This window comes from Eleginops maclovinus, chromosome 10, assembly GCF_036324505.1.
Source record: "Eleginops maclovinus isolate JMC-PN-2008 ecotype Puerto Natales chromosome 10, JC_Emac_rtc_rv5, whole genome shotgun sequence".
In the NCBI taxonomy this organism is placed as follows: Eukaryota; Metazoa; Chordata; class Actinopteri; order Perciformes; family Eleginopidae; genus Eleginops; species Eleginops maclovinus.
The window spans coordinates 21,847,923-21,865,037 of record NC_086358.1 but is presented as its reverse complement, the minus strand read 5'-3'; the positions used below and the strand labels follow the sequence as shown (position 1 = coordinate 21,865,037).

The 17,115-nt window shown below is 44.4% G+C and overlaps 2 protein-coding genes across 2 annotated transcripts in view; both read right to left on the bottom strand.

Moving 5' to 3' along the window:
• The window catches only part of LOC134871300 (dynein axonemal heavy chain 9-like), a 266,267-nt gene that overhangs the window by 118,973 nt on the left and 130,179 nt on the right, over positions 1 to 17,115 (bottom strand). Inside the window, exons 55-62 of the mRNA XM_063894016.1 lie at positions 14,645 to 14,725; positions 14,082 to 14,261; positions 13,321 to 13,551; positions 12,077 to 12,271; positions 6,089 to 6,208; positions 1,004 to 1,192; positions 229 to 464; positions 26 to 148 (exon numbers count right to left, since the gene is read on the bottom strand). Of these exons, the coding sequence (XP_063750086.1) occupies positions 26 to 148; positions 229 to 464; positions 1,004 to 1,192; positions 6,089 to 6,208; positions 12,077 to 12,271; positions 13,321 to 13,551; positions 14,082 to 14,261; positions 14,645 to 14,725 (1,355 nt within the window). The remainder of the gene's footprint in view (positions 1 to 25; positions 149 to 228; positions 465 to 1,003; positions 1,193 to 6,088; positions 6,209 to 12,076; positions 12,272 to 13,320; positions 13,552 to 14,081; positions 14,262 to 14,644; positions 14,726 to 17,115) is intronic.
• On the bottom strand, positions 9,617 to 11,363 carry LOC134871071 (uncharacterized). Its single transcript, XM_063893662.1, has 3 exons — positions 11,322 to 11,363; positions 9,728 to 11,065; positions 9,617 to 9,647 (listed from the first exon to the last, which is right to left on the bottom strand). Exons 2-3 carry the CDS (start codon positions 10,885 to 10,887, stop codon positions 9,617 to 9,619), a joined length of 1,191 nt encoding a protein of 396 aa, XP_063749732.1. The 5' UTR covers positions 10,888 to 11,065; positions 11,322 to 11,363.

The following is a 17,115-nucleotide window of genomic DNA, read 5'->3' as shown; positions in this document are numbered from 1 at the left end:
TTCAAAAGGTTCAAGTCTTCTTTACCTGCCCTTCTTTATGGTTTCTCTGCCCAGTAGAGGTCCAAGAACGGGGTCCAATGTTTCCTCCAAGTTTTCTATCAGAACCACATCCCCTGCTGCCAGAGCTCTCTCAATGGTGTCCAGGTACCTTTGAGCATAGAACACACCTCTCTGTCTAAATCTCATCCAAAAAAAGACCTGAGCCCGTCCCCCGTCCCGGCCTCTTACCCTCTCTGTCCGATGCGGACGCTGCGTAGGCTTTCGCCATATTTGGTTTTGATCCACTGGATACCTTGCAGCTGGGGGTCCACCATGAGGGGCCAGCGCTGGCAGGAAGTCAGAATTGTGGCATTGTCAGTGGACATCCTGTCGGCGGGCAGCCCCTCGTTCTGCCAGGCAGCGATGTCTGCGTCGTCTGTCAACATGGTGAGAGGGTCCAGGTCAGGGGTCACTGGGATGGGGACCTTACAGCGGGTAATGAGATCATAGTTCACCACGGTGATGAAGTCTTAGCAAACTGAGTTATATAAAACTAACCTTTTCTCCAGGCTAACACACTCGTTCAGTGTTTACTGATTATTATATCTTAATGAAAACTGTCTTACATCTTCATTTTTACAATATCATTTTTAATCCATGAACAATTTATATTTACTAATTGTCGTAACAAAATAAATGTGTTCAAATGCCTGACATTAATCCTATGTTCGCTCTGAACACTATGAACCAATCTGAGCATGAATAAAGATTCACAAGGATAGAGAACTTCTTCTAAATACTATGTGTGTGTGTCAGATCACCTGAACGTGTGTAGCATATTCTGACCTAATCTTTAATGCTGTCTCCATGCACAATGAGCCCCCCTAGCAACAGAAACCCAAGCATCCCAAGCAGCAGACAGCTCCTGAAGGCTCTGTGTGGTTTCTCCAGCTGCCATAGCCCCAACATGAAGATATATTTTGACGTAGGTTAGCACAAGCATAAAGTCCCCTTCATGGCCCACCTGCAGCTGGCTGAGGTACGGCCTCCAGCTGTGCTCCATCAGCTGCAGCCGGTAGGGTTTGGTGAAGTATCCCAGGTAGGAGATGAAGGCGGTGGTGAGGAGGACGTCCCCACACAGAGTCCTCTCCTGCTTCTTAAAGCTCTGTATGGCCTCTGCCCAGCGGACGTTCTCCGAGGCCAGACCCCCCACCTGAAGCACAGGGACAAACCAAGTTTATTTCTCTTTATCAGACTATCAACCACAGCACGTATGAGTACCTCAGTACTCTACACAATACTTTTATTCCAAACCCCTCAGTATCCAAAACAGTCGGTAAAATGTCCTTTAAGTTCAAAGAATAGTGGAATAATTGGCTTTTCCCCTTTCAAATGTTTAAAAATGCCCTGTCTGAATTTTCTTTTTGTGCTGTTTGTAGTAATCATGTCAGTGGTTGTATTGTGATTTTGTTTTGTTTGTTTTTGTTTTCTTGTTACTGTTTCTTGTTTAACGAGATGGATGCTCTCAAGGGGTTCAGGAACCCTTCACAACGACAATGTGCCAGCTTCTGAGGCCTGTACGACGAAGCCAGTCCAACAGACCCTGGATATCTCTGAGTTGTCTGGCTTAACTAAACCTAACAAACGCGATCTCGCTAAGCAGTCCTACTGCCCCGTCGGGATCACCACCTTATCGTGGTGGGGCGGCTCGCGCGTCTCCATGAACCCTAGAGCTATGCCGGCAGGAGTCTTGTACTCCTGGCAGGGTCACCAAAGCCGAACAGGTCAAAGGGTAGAGACCAGACAAAGAGTGATCCCACTGGTCCTCCAGGTTGGGGGTTGGGCGATGGGCTAACTACCCGTCCCCGGAAAACTAAACTGGTTACAGAAACTTAAACTATGTAAACTCTACCTCTGACTGACCAACACCTTACTGACGACCCACAAGTTGGATGTATGAACCGCCTGAGGCAAACTAATCAGAGACCCCAGTGGGGGAATTGTCTGCTGAAGTTGAAGTCAAGAACGAAAATTGGATGCTGGAATGTCAGAACACTATACCAAACTGGAAAATTGGCACCACTGACCAAAAAATGCAGCGTTACAACCTAAGCATTGTTGGTGTATGTGAAAGCCGATGGAATACCTTTGGAGAAGTAACAACTGCCACTGGAGAGACCTTTCTCTATTCAGGTAACCCCAAAGAAGAAGACCCCCACACACACGGAGTAGGACTACTCCTTTCAAAAGGTGCAGTTAAAAGCCTCATTGAATGGGAACCAATTTCAGAACGGATCATCACAGCCAAGTTTACATCAAAAGGACGCAATATCATATTCATCCAATGCTACGCTCCCACCAACACTGCTGTTTATGAAGAAAAATACACCTTTTACCAACAACTACAGGCTGTCTTCCAGAAGACTCCCAAAAGAGACATCAAGATTGTAATGGGAGATTTGAATGCCAACATTCGATAGGATAACAACGACTGGAGAGGAACAATGGGGACTGAAGGACTGGGGCAGATGAACGAGAATGGGCTCCTCTTTGCCAGCTTCTATGCCCTCAATGAGCTAGTGATCGGAGGCAGTCTCTTCCACACAAACAAACCCATAAAGCTACCTGGATATCCCCAGACCACCACACTGAGAAGATCGAAGCTAGACGAGACATCAAAGCAAAACTCAACAGAGAGACAGACAACAACAACAAGAAACGCCTCCGACAAGACAACCAGGAAAAGAACAGGGTGGTCCATAAAAGCTGCAAGAGGGACAAGAAAGCACAAGTGGAGGAGCTGGCCAATGAAGCAGAAGCAGCAGCCAGAGAAAGGAACATCAAGGAACTGTACAGAATAACCCGTCAACTGTCTGGGGAAAAAAGGACCACAAGCCGGCCTATCAGAGACAAGCAGGCAATCCTTCTCACCAAAGAGTCCCAGCAATTAGAGCGCCGGAAGGAACACTTTGAAAAGGTCCTAAACAGACTCCCCCCAGACAACCCCGCAGTCACTGAGGAAGCAGGAAAAGACCTAAATATCAACTGTGGTAGGATACCAAAGGAGGAAATAAGGAGAGCCAGCAAAAACTTGAAGCTGGGCAGAGCACCAGGGAAGGATAACATCCCACCTGATGTACTGAAAGCAGACATCAACACCAGCACTGATATCCTCCATGGGCTCCTAAATGACATCTGGGAAAAAGAGGAGATTCCCAATTATTGGAAGGAGGGGTTAATTTTCACAGTCCCAAACAAAGGACACCTCAGCGAATGTACAAACTGGAGAGGCATCATGCTCCTCTCAGTCCCCTGCAAAATCCTCTGCTGAATTATCCTAGACAGAATCCAAGAACCACTAGACAAGATTTTCAGGAGAGAACAAACAGGTTTCCAGAAAAACAATTCCTGTACAGATCCCATTGCATCACTCAGAATAATTGTCGAACAGTGCATCGAATGGCAGTCATCACTATTCATAAACTTTGTCGACTTCGAAAAAGCTTTCGACAGTCTAGACATAAACATTCTGTGGAAGCTGCTCCGACATTATGGAATACCCATAAAACTGGTTAACATCATCAAATGCATGTATGATGGACTCACAGGTCAAGTCATCTCAAATGGTAAGCTCTCGGATACCCTCCTTATAAAAACAGGAGTACGTCAAGGCTGCCTACTGTCACCCCTCCTCTTCCTTATCGCCATCGACTGGACAATGAAAGTGTCAGTGGATGGTCAAAGGACAGGACTACAGTGGAACCCTTTTGAGCAACTGGAAGATCTCAATTTTGCTGATGACCTGGCTCTGATTTCAGGAACATTCAACGCAAGACCACCAAATTGCTCGAACACAGTGAACAGATAGCCCTCAGGATAAACGTTGAGAAGACCAAGGTCATGAAGCTCAACACCAAAACACACCAACCTATCACAATCGAGGAGCAACCTCTGGAAGATGTGGTCAAGTTTTTATACCTGGGAAGCAACATCAGCACAGACGGAGGAGCTGATAAAGATGTCGAGCTGCACATCAGCAAAGCAAGACATGCCTTTAGAACACTCCGACCTGTATGGCTCTCTTCCCAGTTCTCCAGAAACACCAAAATCAGAATTTTCAATACAAACGTAAAATCTGTCCTTCTCTATGGCTGTGAAACCTGGAAAACCACCAGATCAGTCTTGATAAACTACAAGTGTTTATTAACAACTGTCTCAGATACATACTGAGGATCTGGTGGCCAAACAAGATGTCAAATGTAGACCTGTGGAGACACATGAACTAGGAGCAAATCCACATCGAAATCAAATCCAGAAAGTGGGGATGGATCGGTCATACACTTAGGAAGGATCCGAGGAACATAGCAAGACAAGCTCTGGACTATAATCCCCAAGGCAAGAGGAAACCAGGGAGACCTAAATCCAACTGGAGGTGGTCCACGCTTGATGAACTGACCAAGACGGGGACCTCCTGGCAAGAAGCAAAGACCATCGCGCAGAGGAGAGTGAGGTGGAGATCCATGGTGGACGCCCTATGCTCCCAAGGGGGCAAAGAGGATTAAGAAGAAAGAAGAAGTCCTACGACGCTGGTTAACAACTCGGTAAATCAACCCACGGTTTCTCTGTCCGGCTGAGAGCACGTTCACATGAAAGGGGCGGGGTTAGCAAATACATAGTTGCAGCTGGAGGTGCGGGAAGAACAGCTGTTAAAAAAAATGTGTTTGAATGTGTACATTAACAGGTTTATAATATCACTGCCCCCCCTCTAGGAGCTGAACAGATAAGGAAATATAAATTATGATGTGATTTGAACGATAAATGCAACACATCGGCGCCTGCCCCACAGTACCGTGGACTGTACGCAATGCTCTGAGTTACTTTGCTCCGGTTACTACTGTTGTGGCAGATATAAAAGTAAGCTTGCTTGCCACAAATGTATAATAGTGAAATTGCTCTGAAGATGGGCAGTGATTCTATTCATGTTCATGTTCATGTTCACACAGTTGGCGAGTTTGCCGTCCGTCGTTCCTGCAGACGGCAGTTTAAACTGTATTTCCTTTATCCTGTAATATCACTCATAGCTTTAAACTCTGCACAAAGAGCTCTGATTGGTCAGCAGGCGGTGCTTTCACTGAGTTGATCTCCGGAGCAGCTTAGGTATTCGGCACACGTTACCATGGAGATCTACCCCGGTAAGAAGTAAACCAGCAATGTAGGACCAAAAACCCAGAATTAACCCTGAAGTTACCTCGCTGACCACACATCCTGCTTTGTTGTACAGGCTTCAGGTCTTTATCAAGGCCTCTCTACTTGGGACCGGCACCTCTATGCTTTACTCCAGCAGGATTCAGTCTCCCTTCAGGGATCAATTAGCTCCACCATAATATCTGGACTCTTCCATACTCTGATGCAGACTAACTTCCCAGCACCCCTCACTGAGAAACTGCACACCTCAGCAAGTTCACTGCTTTTGCATTTCTGTTTGTGACGGGCTAGCAGCACAACCTCCACAAGCTTTTGAAATCCTCCCCTGAATAATTTAGATTATCATACTCACAGTGTCAACACTCATCTCTTTATTGTGCTGCTGTCAGCAGAAGATTTACACACTGTCAGATGAAGCTGTGTGTTCAAATGTATGCCGGAAGTTGTTAGAAATGATGTATGGTAAGCTGCTAAATGACATTTAGAAAATAATGTGTTAACCATGTAGCAACATTTATCAAATATTTTAGCTAATAATAAATACAACAACAAGATTTATTCTGCAGTGAAAAACATGCAGTGAGCATGCCCAGCGTCTGACTCTGTGTTTGGACCGTTTTCAATTTGAAACCTTCACATCATTAAGTCATGCGGTTACACACTGTGCCTCTATGACCCCTCAGGTTTCCAACTGGACTTTACATAAAACTCTATGAGCACCTCAGAAAGAGACATATTAACATCTGTCATCTGTCCAGATAGGTGCAGAAATACCAATGGTACCCCAAAAGTAACATATTGTGTGTGTGTGTGTGTGTGTGTGTGTGTGTGTGTGTGTGTGTGTGTGTGTGTGTGTGTGTGTGTGTGTGTGTGTGTGTGTGTGTGTGTGTGTGTGGATCCTCACCAGACGGTTGGCCAGGGAGATGGTGCGAGCGGTTGACTCTGCTTCCTGTTGGCATTTCAGCTTTTCTGTGGTGGCTTTCTCAAACTTGGCTGTCAGCTTAGCCAGGTTCTCATTTAGGAGCTAATTGGACATTCACACACACACACACACACACACACACACACACACACACACACACTCACACACACACACACACACACACACACACACACACACACACACACACACACACACACACACACACACACACACACAGGAATACAGAGAAGTTGGCACCTGGCAACAAACGGGCTGATACAAAGAATGTTGAAAGACAGAGAACAGACAGAGCCGGGGTATGACTGGGGGGTTCTTTGGACTGTGTGGAACGTTCAGTAGAACGTCTCATTCCCTCGCTACGGATCTATTTGGCATAAGGAAGCAATTACCACAAGGACAAACAGGATTAATGACAGGAGAGGCACACAGGTCGAGTAGATTAGTATTAGGATGGTTAATTGCCCTCAGCTCTACAGCTCTGCTCAGGGAGCAGCTGAGCGGGGACAGAGGATCTCTCAGAGTGACTGAATGTCAAACCCCACAGAGCAACAATTATTTACAGCTGCTTTTATCTATAGGGTTTTACATTAATGAACAGTAAAAGCCTTTAATAGCACTCCCAGCAGCTTTGTATTGATGGAATGGTGGTTGTATTTCACTACTGGCAGAGCTCATATGTCAACTGTCACTCCAGCACGGATACAATCATTCATAGGGTGTGCTTCGGCTCATGGCCTCTAGATGTTTTAATTTGATTTCTGTGGCAGCAAACTTCTAGTCATGCATATTCTTCTGCCCTCAGCTATGTGTGGTGCTACACAGCCTAGACAGCGAGTTAAACAAACTGATCCAAGGAGTCTGAAGAGGCTTTCAGAGCGTTTACTTGACACAGTATTCTTGTGAAACTGCAAAAAATACAAAAATACAAAATAAAGATCTGTTTTCAATCTACTTGCATTGTTAACCTACTCTAGCATTACGCTATCTAATTTATGCTACAACAAAGGACCAGTTCAATGCTAAGCTCCACCGAATTGCTAGCTAGCACAACATGTTGTTTCATAAATGCACAATTACTCTTTACACATTACAAACATGAATATATATGCTAAAATTAACCCAAGCACATATAGTTGACCTAGTTACAAAATGACTACTTACAGATTGTCCTGTATCGAGTGCATTGCGAGCAACAGAAACAGCACGTCTTTCTCCCTCGTTTACCGTTCGCACACTAACCACACTGAACGTAACTTACTGACTAAATTAAAACCGATATCTAACTTGGCCACTAGATGGCAGTATTTGACCACATAATAGGCGATTTTAGCAACAAACCTAGAGACAGAATACTCCCCGCTTGACATCTTAAGGATGTCACCCAAACAAACTTATGTAGAATATTTGAAAAGGATATAAAAGTAGTTCAAAGTCTCTTAAGCAGTGTCCTTAGAAACCAGAAGGACGACTTCACATATAGGCCGTAGGAAGAGTCTCTGTTCGCCCTTCCGCATGACTTTGACCTCTATTTTCCTGACTCTGCCATCCTCACTGAAAAAGGTTTTGTTGACGAGTCCGATGGGCCAGTCATTCCTCTTCTCCTGACCATCCTTCAGCAGGACCACGTCTCCTTCTTGTAGGTTCGGTCTCGGTGTCCGCCATATCCGTCGGTCTTGGAGCCCGCTGATGTATTCTTTTCGCCATCGTGCCCAGAAGACCTCAGCCATGTACTGCACGCGCCGCCACTGCCCTCTGAAGAGGTCACGGCTTTCAAACTGGCCTGGTGGTGCTGGTGACGTGCCATACTTTTGTGTGAGCAGCATGGCAGGGGTGAGAATCACAGGGTGCTCTGGATCTGTGGAAACTGTTGTAAGGGGCCTTGCGTTCACTATTGCTGTTACTTCAGCCATGAATGTTACTAACACCTCATGAGTTAGCTTTGCATGCCCATGTTGCAGTAGCATCGCATCCAGGATTCGGCGAGCAACTCCAATCATGCGTTCCCAGGATCCGGCCATGTGTGACGCATGAGGAGGATTAAACAGCCACTGGCAACCGTTGTCTTCAAGGTAAGTTTCGATGTTTTTGTTGTGGCATCCGTTCTTGTCAATCTGCAGCTCTTTGCAGGCGCTCACAAAGTTGGTCCCACAATCAGATCTGAGCAGCTTCGCAGCACCTCTGATCGCTAAGAACCGGCGCAGAGCATTTATGAATGATGATGTGTCCATTGATTCTATGATTTCAATATGTATGGCACGTATACTCATACATGCGAAGATGACCGCCCATCTTTTGGCCTTGGCTTTGTGGAATTCTCTGTTCATGATATCCAGAAATGTCTGGTCTTCTACAGAAAGTGCCAGCTTGTCATCATCGGCTGTTTGCTTGAATATGAGTTTGCCTACACCCTCCTTAGTCTGCGTCTTTTCACCCAGGGGGCAGGTGTCTGTGTACCTCTCCCTGACGTGAATTCTGCTCTCACAGGGGGTGAGGAAACTGGGTCGCCCATTTTCAAGTATGCTGGTCTTGAAAGAACTCACAGTGGGTTTGTGAGCTCCTCTGAGGCAAACGTCCCCTATGATCACCCACCCTAGATCAAGACATTGAGCGTAAGGTGCATCATGTGGGCCGTTCACCTGACTGCGTACCTTGTGTGCCCTGATGATATCCCTGCCTAGGAGGAGAAGGATCTCTGCAGAGGGATCCAGTGGAGGTATCAGAGACGCGATGGGCTTCAGATGAGGGTGATGAGCTGCAGCCTCAGGCGTAGGTATTTCTCTCCTATTATCCGGAATCTGGTTACATTCAGTGAGTGTCGGTAATGGCATAGGTGCTTTCCCATCCATCCCCTCAATGATGAAGCCGTTGACTCTTCTTCCGCTGGTGTTCGTTATGCCAGAGCATGTCTTCATTGTATATGGTAGAGCTTCACTTTGTACGTCAAACATATCAAAAAAGGAAGACCTTGCCAGTGATACATTGCTCTGGTCATCTAACATTGCATACATTTTCTTCTTCTTTTCAGGGAACTTGGTTGGATAAACATAGACCAGGCAAATCTTCGAGCATGACTTTCCCTGTAGCCCCTTTCCACATACCTCTGTGCAACTGGAGGAGGTTTCAATGTAGTGTGGGTTGTCTGGCTCCCCGCCTTGACCCTCTGTAGGTGTCTTTGGATCTTTGACTGACCAGGGCAGTGGGCCAGCATGCAGTGCTGACACGTGACTGTTGCTGTTGCACTCTGAACAGTGAATCACTGCTTTGCAGTCTTTTGCCCTGTGCCTTGTAGATATGCAACATTTGTAGCAGATGGAATGCTCTTTGAGTAAACCTTTTCTCTCGTCCAATGTCTTCATTCTAAAGCCCCGACATTTAGCAAGAGAATGTGGCTTCTTGTGAATGGGACATTGTTTATCTGGATCAAGAGGTGGTGTATAAGCATTTGCATCAGGCGTGTCGATTTCTGTTTTGTTTGCTGTGATGGGTGTTCTAACCTTTGTCTGCTTCTCTTGTGCTTTTTCTGCGTTGGGATGTGGCGTGTTGTAGCCTTGAAGCATAAAGCTGGGGTCTGTTTTCATTTCAGCATGACTGTTCAGAAACTCGACAAAATAAGAAAAGGGTGGAAATAAAGCATTATGTTCTTTCTTATATCTTGATCCTTGCTTGATCCAAGCCTCTTGGAGATTATTCGGTAGCTTTTCAACTATGGGGTTTATTCCTCTCGACGTATCAAGAAAACTGAGGCCTGGTAGATAGCCTTCGTTCTTCGCTGCTTGTAGCTCAAGAAGGAGGTCAGCGAGTTCTTGCAGCAGGTGGTTGTCTTTGTAGAAGATCCGGGGGAAACTTTCCAGACGCTTAAACAGGGACGCCTCAATGGCTTCTGATGAACCGTAATTCTTGTCCAGCCGCTGCCACAGACGCCAGAGGCCTGTCTCTGGATTGTTCACATGAACTGCTCTAATCCTCAGGGCATGTTGAAGCGACTCCCCGTCCAGCCATTTTGTGAGTAGATTGAGCTCCTCGCTGGCTTTGAGGTTTAGTCCTTCGATGCCATTGCAAAACATAGACTTCCAGGACAAATAAGTCTCTGGTTTGTTGTCAAAGACCTTGAACCCAGTGGTTAGAAGATCACGGCGTGCAAGGTAAGTGGCGAGATCTGAGAATTCTGTTGTTCTGGACATTGATCTGCTTTGTGAATGTGTGTTGTCTGTTCTGGTACCTATGTTAAAGACAGGTGGGGCTCGATGAGGATGCCATCCAGCTGGGGTCCCTGTAGCCCACCCAGGTGTGTACTGAGTGACTGGTGGTGGCACACTGTACCTAGGCTGAGATTCTCGCTGAGGCCTTTCTTCCATCTCAGGTTCAGGCTCATCTTTAAAGTGAGTTTTGATGTATTCTGCAACGCGTTTGACTGGATCATGCGTTGTTACTGGGATAGCTGGAGTGGTCAACTCACGGTCATCTGGGCCTTCAGCTGCCGCCTCAAGGACTCTTGCTGCAGCGAGGGCTGCTTCAGCCTCACCCTCCTGCTTTAGAGCATTCAGCCTTGCTTCAATCCGTGCCTTCTCGACCTCCATATCGATTTGGCGTTTGGCAAACTCGGCTTTGGCGCGGGCAGCTTCAGCTACAGCCCGTGCTCGGACTGCAGCCATGCTAGCACTTGACTTGCTTGACCGGTGTGAAGCTGACGTTTTTGCTGATCCACACTTTGATCTAACTTCCATTTGGGAGACGGGAGGGGTGTTATGTGCATCTGACATCTTGACTGGTTAGAGATGTAGCTCTTGGTGAATAACTTGATGTGTTGACTAATCTTTTCACTCTTCTGCCCTCAGCTATGTGTGGTGCTACACAGCCTAGACAGCGAGTTAAACAAACTGATCCAAGGAGTCTGAAGAGGCTTTCAGAGCGTTTACTTGACACAGTATTCTTGTGAAACTGCAAAAAATACAAAAATACAAAATAAAGATCTGTTTTCAATCTACTTGCATTGTTAACCTACTCTAGCATTACGCTATCTAATTTATGCTACAACAAAGGACCAGTTCAATGCTAAGCTCCACCGAATTGCTAGCTAGCACAACATGTTGTTTCATAAATGCACAATTACTCTTTACACATTACAAACATGAATATATATGCTAAAATTAACCCAAGCACATATAGTTGACCTAGTTACAAAATGACTACTTACAGATTGTCCTGTATCGAGTGCATTGCGAGCAACAGAAACAGCACGTCTTTCTCCCTCGTTTACCATTCGCACACTAACCACACTGAACGTAACTTACTGACTAAATTAAAACCGATATCTAACTTGGCCACTAGATGGCAGTATTTGACCACATAATAGGCGATTTTAGCAACAAACCTAGAGACAGAATACATATCTTCAGGGTTTGAGTTGTTCTTGTCTCTGGGGCTTCAGCATGTAACACAGAGCTTGGACCCCACTCTGGCCCCCCTCAGAAAGAATAAATATATGATAATGCAATTCATGTAAGTTTCTATGCTGTAACCTGTGCCAAAGTTAACAGGGATTTTTTTCACTTATGTAATTAAATAAGTAACTGAAAGAAATCCCAACAACTATTAAGAAATAAAATAAAAACAAAGTTTGGCTGCATATTTAATGTATTTATTATCCCAAACTTCTTTTAATGTTTTGTGTCTTGGGCCAAATTGTAAAAAAGTCATTGGCACAAACTCTGTTGCTAAATCAAACACCAATAATGCTTTTTTTTTTTTTTAACTTTATACTTAACTAAACATGTTAAAATCTCCTTCCTCCTTCATTAAATGTGTCCCTCTCATAAAATGATTGGCCCCATCAAGCCCCCCCCCCCCAGTAAAATTAGTCTAGAACGGCCACTGGGCTTCAGAGAACAGCTTTTATATTATACCCGGTGGATTGATAAACGGATGCTGAATCCTGTGTGTGATGCTTACAGTGATCTTGTGCTTGATGGCGGAGAGCTTCCCCTGTGCAGCAGCCAGCTCTGCGTTGGCCTTGCTCAAAGCCTGCCGCTTGGGCTCCACCTCGCAGTAAACCTGGTAGAATTTGACGATGTTTAAGACCCAGGAGCACAGGCCAGCTGCCGCATTCGACTTGGACGCCACCAGATCCGGCTGGAACTCTGGATCCTGGACGAGTAGCAAGAGATACAAATATCACATAAAATTCCGGTCAAACACGCTGTGTATGGCTATCCGACACAAAATGCCCTCTCAACAAGGGTCTTACTCACATCTGTGCCACATGGAAGAGAGCAGCGTCCATAGCTAAGATGTCCCTTCCTTTAGAATCCCATCACATCAGATCTTTGGGACCTCAAGATCTGTGCATCTGAGCCATGGATCTCTAAGTCCCAGAGTTCTGCCCACCTCTACTTTTACCCCAAAAATGTCTAATCAATTGATATGGTCATTTTGTTTATAATTATTAATTTAATTATATAACATTTCTTATTTTCTTGTCTATTATATATAAATGAGACTTTAGATATTTAATTTTCCTCTGATCCAGACAGGTGTATATTAAGTCAAACTAATAATATAATAATCAAACCAAATATAATCGTTAACAACTCTTAATGTTCAGAAACCTCATTTTGAAACTCGCCGAGCCAACAGAATTAATGAATCATGTTTTTCATAATTAATTAATGAATAAACCATTTCAATGCCCATTTTGAGCTAATGAACATACTTAATTGTAGTGCCACTTATTGATAACCCCTATTTATGATTTTATGAATATTTATAGTGGTATCAATACAAATATCAGTAATATGTGTAAATATCCAGACTTGATTCTATCATGATTATATTTTCTTGGATTTTATTTGAGTTACAAAGACTTCTCAGGACTTAGGGTGCTGTTCTTTGTCAGATTAAAAGTTGCTTATTATTTCTTGTAGTGTGATGTTTGTTGTGTGAAGGACATCGTTTTAGTTTTAAATCTCTATTAAATATTAAATGCGTTTTATAAGACCATATAAAGTGATGTTACATCACTAGTCTGAATGCTGCCCCTTCCACTCTCTGCTCCTTTAAGCTTCAGAATCAGGGCTACATTAACTGCAGGGCAATCAGCGGCTGGCACTGGGACTCTGACATGTGTGCCACAGTCATGCTAGATCTCTGACTTCATATATATTTATAATTAAGTGTAATGACTGAAGCTGGGTCACCTGCAGGTAGGGCTGGATGGCTTTCAGGCAGGCCTCTGGGATCTTCTCCTTATTGAAGTTGATCAGAGAGTCCAGGAATGCGTCCACTTTGGCCATCATCACCTTTGCGGCCTTCCAGCTGCGATCCTTTGGCACTTTGCCACCGGACGCTGTCAGCACCATGACTGCGGCTGTGACGTTGGTCACTGCCGCCACCGGAGAGCCAAAGGACTTCAACTCTGTCAGGTTGTTCTGAAGAAGGCAGGAAGGGAATAATGGATTAAAAATGAAAGAGCTGTGATTTAATTGAGTTTTAAAAAACAACATATCTCCGCTGTTGGCTGAGGAGTGAAATAAAGGATTGGATGAGACTAAGGAAGCAGAACCTGTTCTGACTTTGAGAAGACAACAGAGAATTCTAATTAGGACGTCTTTACAGAGCTGTGAGCACTGATTGATCTGTCTGTTCTGCTGGTTTGAACAGAGAGCACCTTTTAAACACAGAGGGTGTTTCTGAAAATCCCACAGGCTGTTCAGAAAGACTACAAGGGATGCCAAGATGAAGTGAAATACCCGCCGAACATAGAGAGAAATTATTTTAGCAAAGACCCGGTTAAAGCTGTGATTCAGTAATCTGTTCTACAGTCGCAGCTGGCCTGTGTGCACATAACTGATTTTGCTAAAGCTGGGAAAACATACATAGAGGAACAAACCCATGGACTTTAAAAAAAGGGACAACAAAGAGAAGAGTGTGATCAATAAGACAGATGAGAGAGGCTGACCTTGTTGAGAGTGTGGAGGGCGTCCTGAGCGGCGAGCAGCGCGGGTTCAGCCTTTTCCAAGTCCTCCTCACAGTCTCTTTGTTTGCCGCTGACCACCACGGCTATAGCTGCCACCTTCTGCTCCTCCTCATCAGCTCCTGCTTTCTCCTTGGACACCTTCTCAGTTTCTATCCCGACCACCTGAACACAGTGTTTACTGCTGGGTTATTGGTGCAACTTTTCACTGCATGGACACAAGAAAGGACTTCCCAAACAAGGATATATGTAAATTGGGAATTATTAAAAATGTTACTTGTAATTTTGAATGACTTTACATTTTATAATTTGAAATATTATGTGTGTAACGGTGGGACGGATAAAAGTATTCTCATTCTGAACTTTAAATGTTGTTGGCTGAAAAAAAGTTTCACATACAGAAAATAGAAAGAAATCCCAACAAGGTTCTGAAAACCTGAGCAAGAAGAACCTGGGTATCTGGAAGGCTGGATATCCCTCAGTGCCCTGTCTGTGAGAAACATGCAATATGTGTGTTCAGTCTGTCTGAAAGGAGCAGATAGTCTTGCCTGGATCAGCGTGTCAGCGTCCTCGTTCTTCTGCTGGAGTTCAACTTCCTGTGCAGCCAGCTTGGCCTTGAGATCATCCACCTATCAGAGGATCACACAGATATGGAGGGGATCATATTCTGCGAGGACTGGAGATATGGATAATGAATGCAAACTGCAGTGGAAAACACATCTTGAAGTTTTAGTACAAGTTGTACTTTTCTATGCATTTTTTAAATGTATACTTTTACATATTTTCTTTAGTTTACGATATATTTCTAGTCTATTTTAATGCTGTCTTATTTTACAAATCTAGATATTAAATATGATCCCTTTTAAAAGCATTCTTTGAGTCAAGAAATAGTCCACAGTATACAAAGGTAGACTAAAAGTTATCTCCTCCTGAGTATGCATCATTATTTAGAATCTGTGTGACATTGTATCAAAAACCTTAAAACAATCTAAACAAGGTCCATTTTAAATGTTCTGTACTTATATATCTCTTCATCAGGTCTTCTGAACCCCTCAAAGCTTCGCATACTACGAGTCATTCAACCATTCACTCCTCATTCATGCAGAGCAGCACCAACAGCTCTAGGGAAGCTAACACTCACACACACTCACACACCGTTGGGAGCACCTCAGGGTTCAACATCGTGCCCAAGGGTACAGTAGATCAATATGTTGAATAAACAGGCTGGGATCCAACCAGCAACCTTCTGGTTGAAAGACGGCTGCACCACCACACAGCCACAGTCGAACTTGGGCACTCTGACTGCAGGAGCTTCTTATCCTCTTTCTATCTGTTATGGCCTGCACAGAGGACATGTTTACATCGCCATCCTCTCCAGACGTCATTAAACCCGCAATGAAGGCAGTAGTTACCTAACATGGTCAGTGCGTTGATCCTAGCGCCTGCACTTCAGCATATTGAAGTGTCCTTGGGCAAGATGTTGAACCCCAAAGACCTCTGAAGGACTGTTTGAGGCTGCTTAAAGATCAGTTACTGTTCAGTTATCTGTTCAACAGAAACGGGAGCAAAGCTTTAGTGCTGGAATCTCAGGAACCACAGTGTGCAGGAACCTCAGTGTGCAGGAACCTCAAGAACCTGTGTTCCTGACCTCAGGAATTTCAGTGTTCAGGAACCTCAGTGTGCAGGAACCTCATGAACCTCAATGTTCAGGAACCTCAGTGTGCAGGAACCTCAGTGATATAGGGAGTGGCTGCATGAGGCTGGCTGCTTACAATAATCTATATCTTTTTGTCCCATTAAATGATATAAGAAGCAATCAGAGTGTACATCATGGCACTAATGAATGCATTGCTATCATCTAATGTAATCTCTCTAGCCGTTTTGAAGGACCAAGGATTTCATTACTCGTATAATCGCTGATCGAGACCAATGGCACTTTAATTGAAACCCTTACATCTCCTCAATTTCTCAAATTAAGAAATAGGATTCTGTGCTTTTGGTAAATCAGACAAATCAGATTCACAAACCCATGCGTACACCATGCATGCATGTGATCTTCAACCCTTTAGAAAAGAAACACATCTTGGTTTGTCAAAATAGACACAGGTTCAGATCACAGGGAGGCCTGCATTATGGGAAAAAAAGGCTTAAGATGCTAGTACTGCCCAGCTACTGCCGTAAAGGGAAATTAAAGGTGATGGAACTCCTCATAATTCTCCGGCCAACGTGACTGTCCGACTGCATCACACAGTGCACCGGGGATATAAACACAGACTGTTCCACGCTGTCTTTCAGCTAATTAACAAACAGGAAATCAGACCGGAGGGAAGATAGCCCTTTTGGGCAGCGACGCAGTTGAGTGCCAAGTGAGCCATCAACATGATAGAGCAGCAGGGGGAGAACCGGTGGGGGAGGACAAAGTATCTGGTGGGAAACATGGGTAATATTCAATACTATATAGGTTCTGTGTTTACGAAATCCAAGTCTGACTCACTGCTGTTGCAATGCTGGATAACAACAATTGTTTCTTAAGGAAGGAAAATGTTTGATACCAAAGCAATAATATATTCTAATATGACTATTATGACTAGTGACTAGTACTAATAGTATCACTCTTCCTACTACACCTACTAATACAGCTAGAGCTTGTTAGTAACAGTAAGTACTTTTATCACTGGAATAAGTGTAAGACTGAATGCATCGAGGTAGGACATAACCTCCACAGAAAATGAGGACAGGACAAACGCTTGGAACTAATGTGTCCTCTGGGGAGCCGATGACTCATACACTTAAACAGCATCTACTACAAGCCACACACACACACACACACACACACACACACACACACACACACACACACACACACAGATCACAGATTCTCTTGCACAGAATGTTAAATAACAGCACTTAAAGCAGCACTGGACGCACTAACAACACAGGGTGCATTAATGGTGGCTTGCTGCTGTAAAGGGGGTGCACTCTAATTAGAAGGCTTCTCAGTCACCAAACATACCCTATA

Excerpts from the sequence above, each read along its gene's own strand:
- LOC134871071 (XM_063893662.1), bottom strand. The coding sequence starts at position 10,887 with ATGTCAGATGCACATAACACCCCTCCCGTCTCCCAAATGGAAGTTAGA. Across the intron at positions 9,648-9,727 it reads CCCTTTTCTTATTTTGTCGA|AAAAAGCACAAGAGAAGCAG; the intron begins GTTTCTGAACAG and ends ATCCCAACGCAG.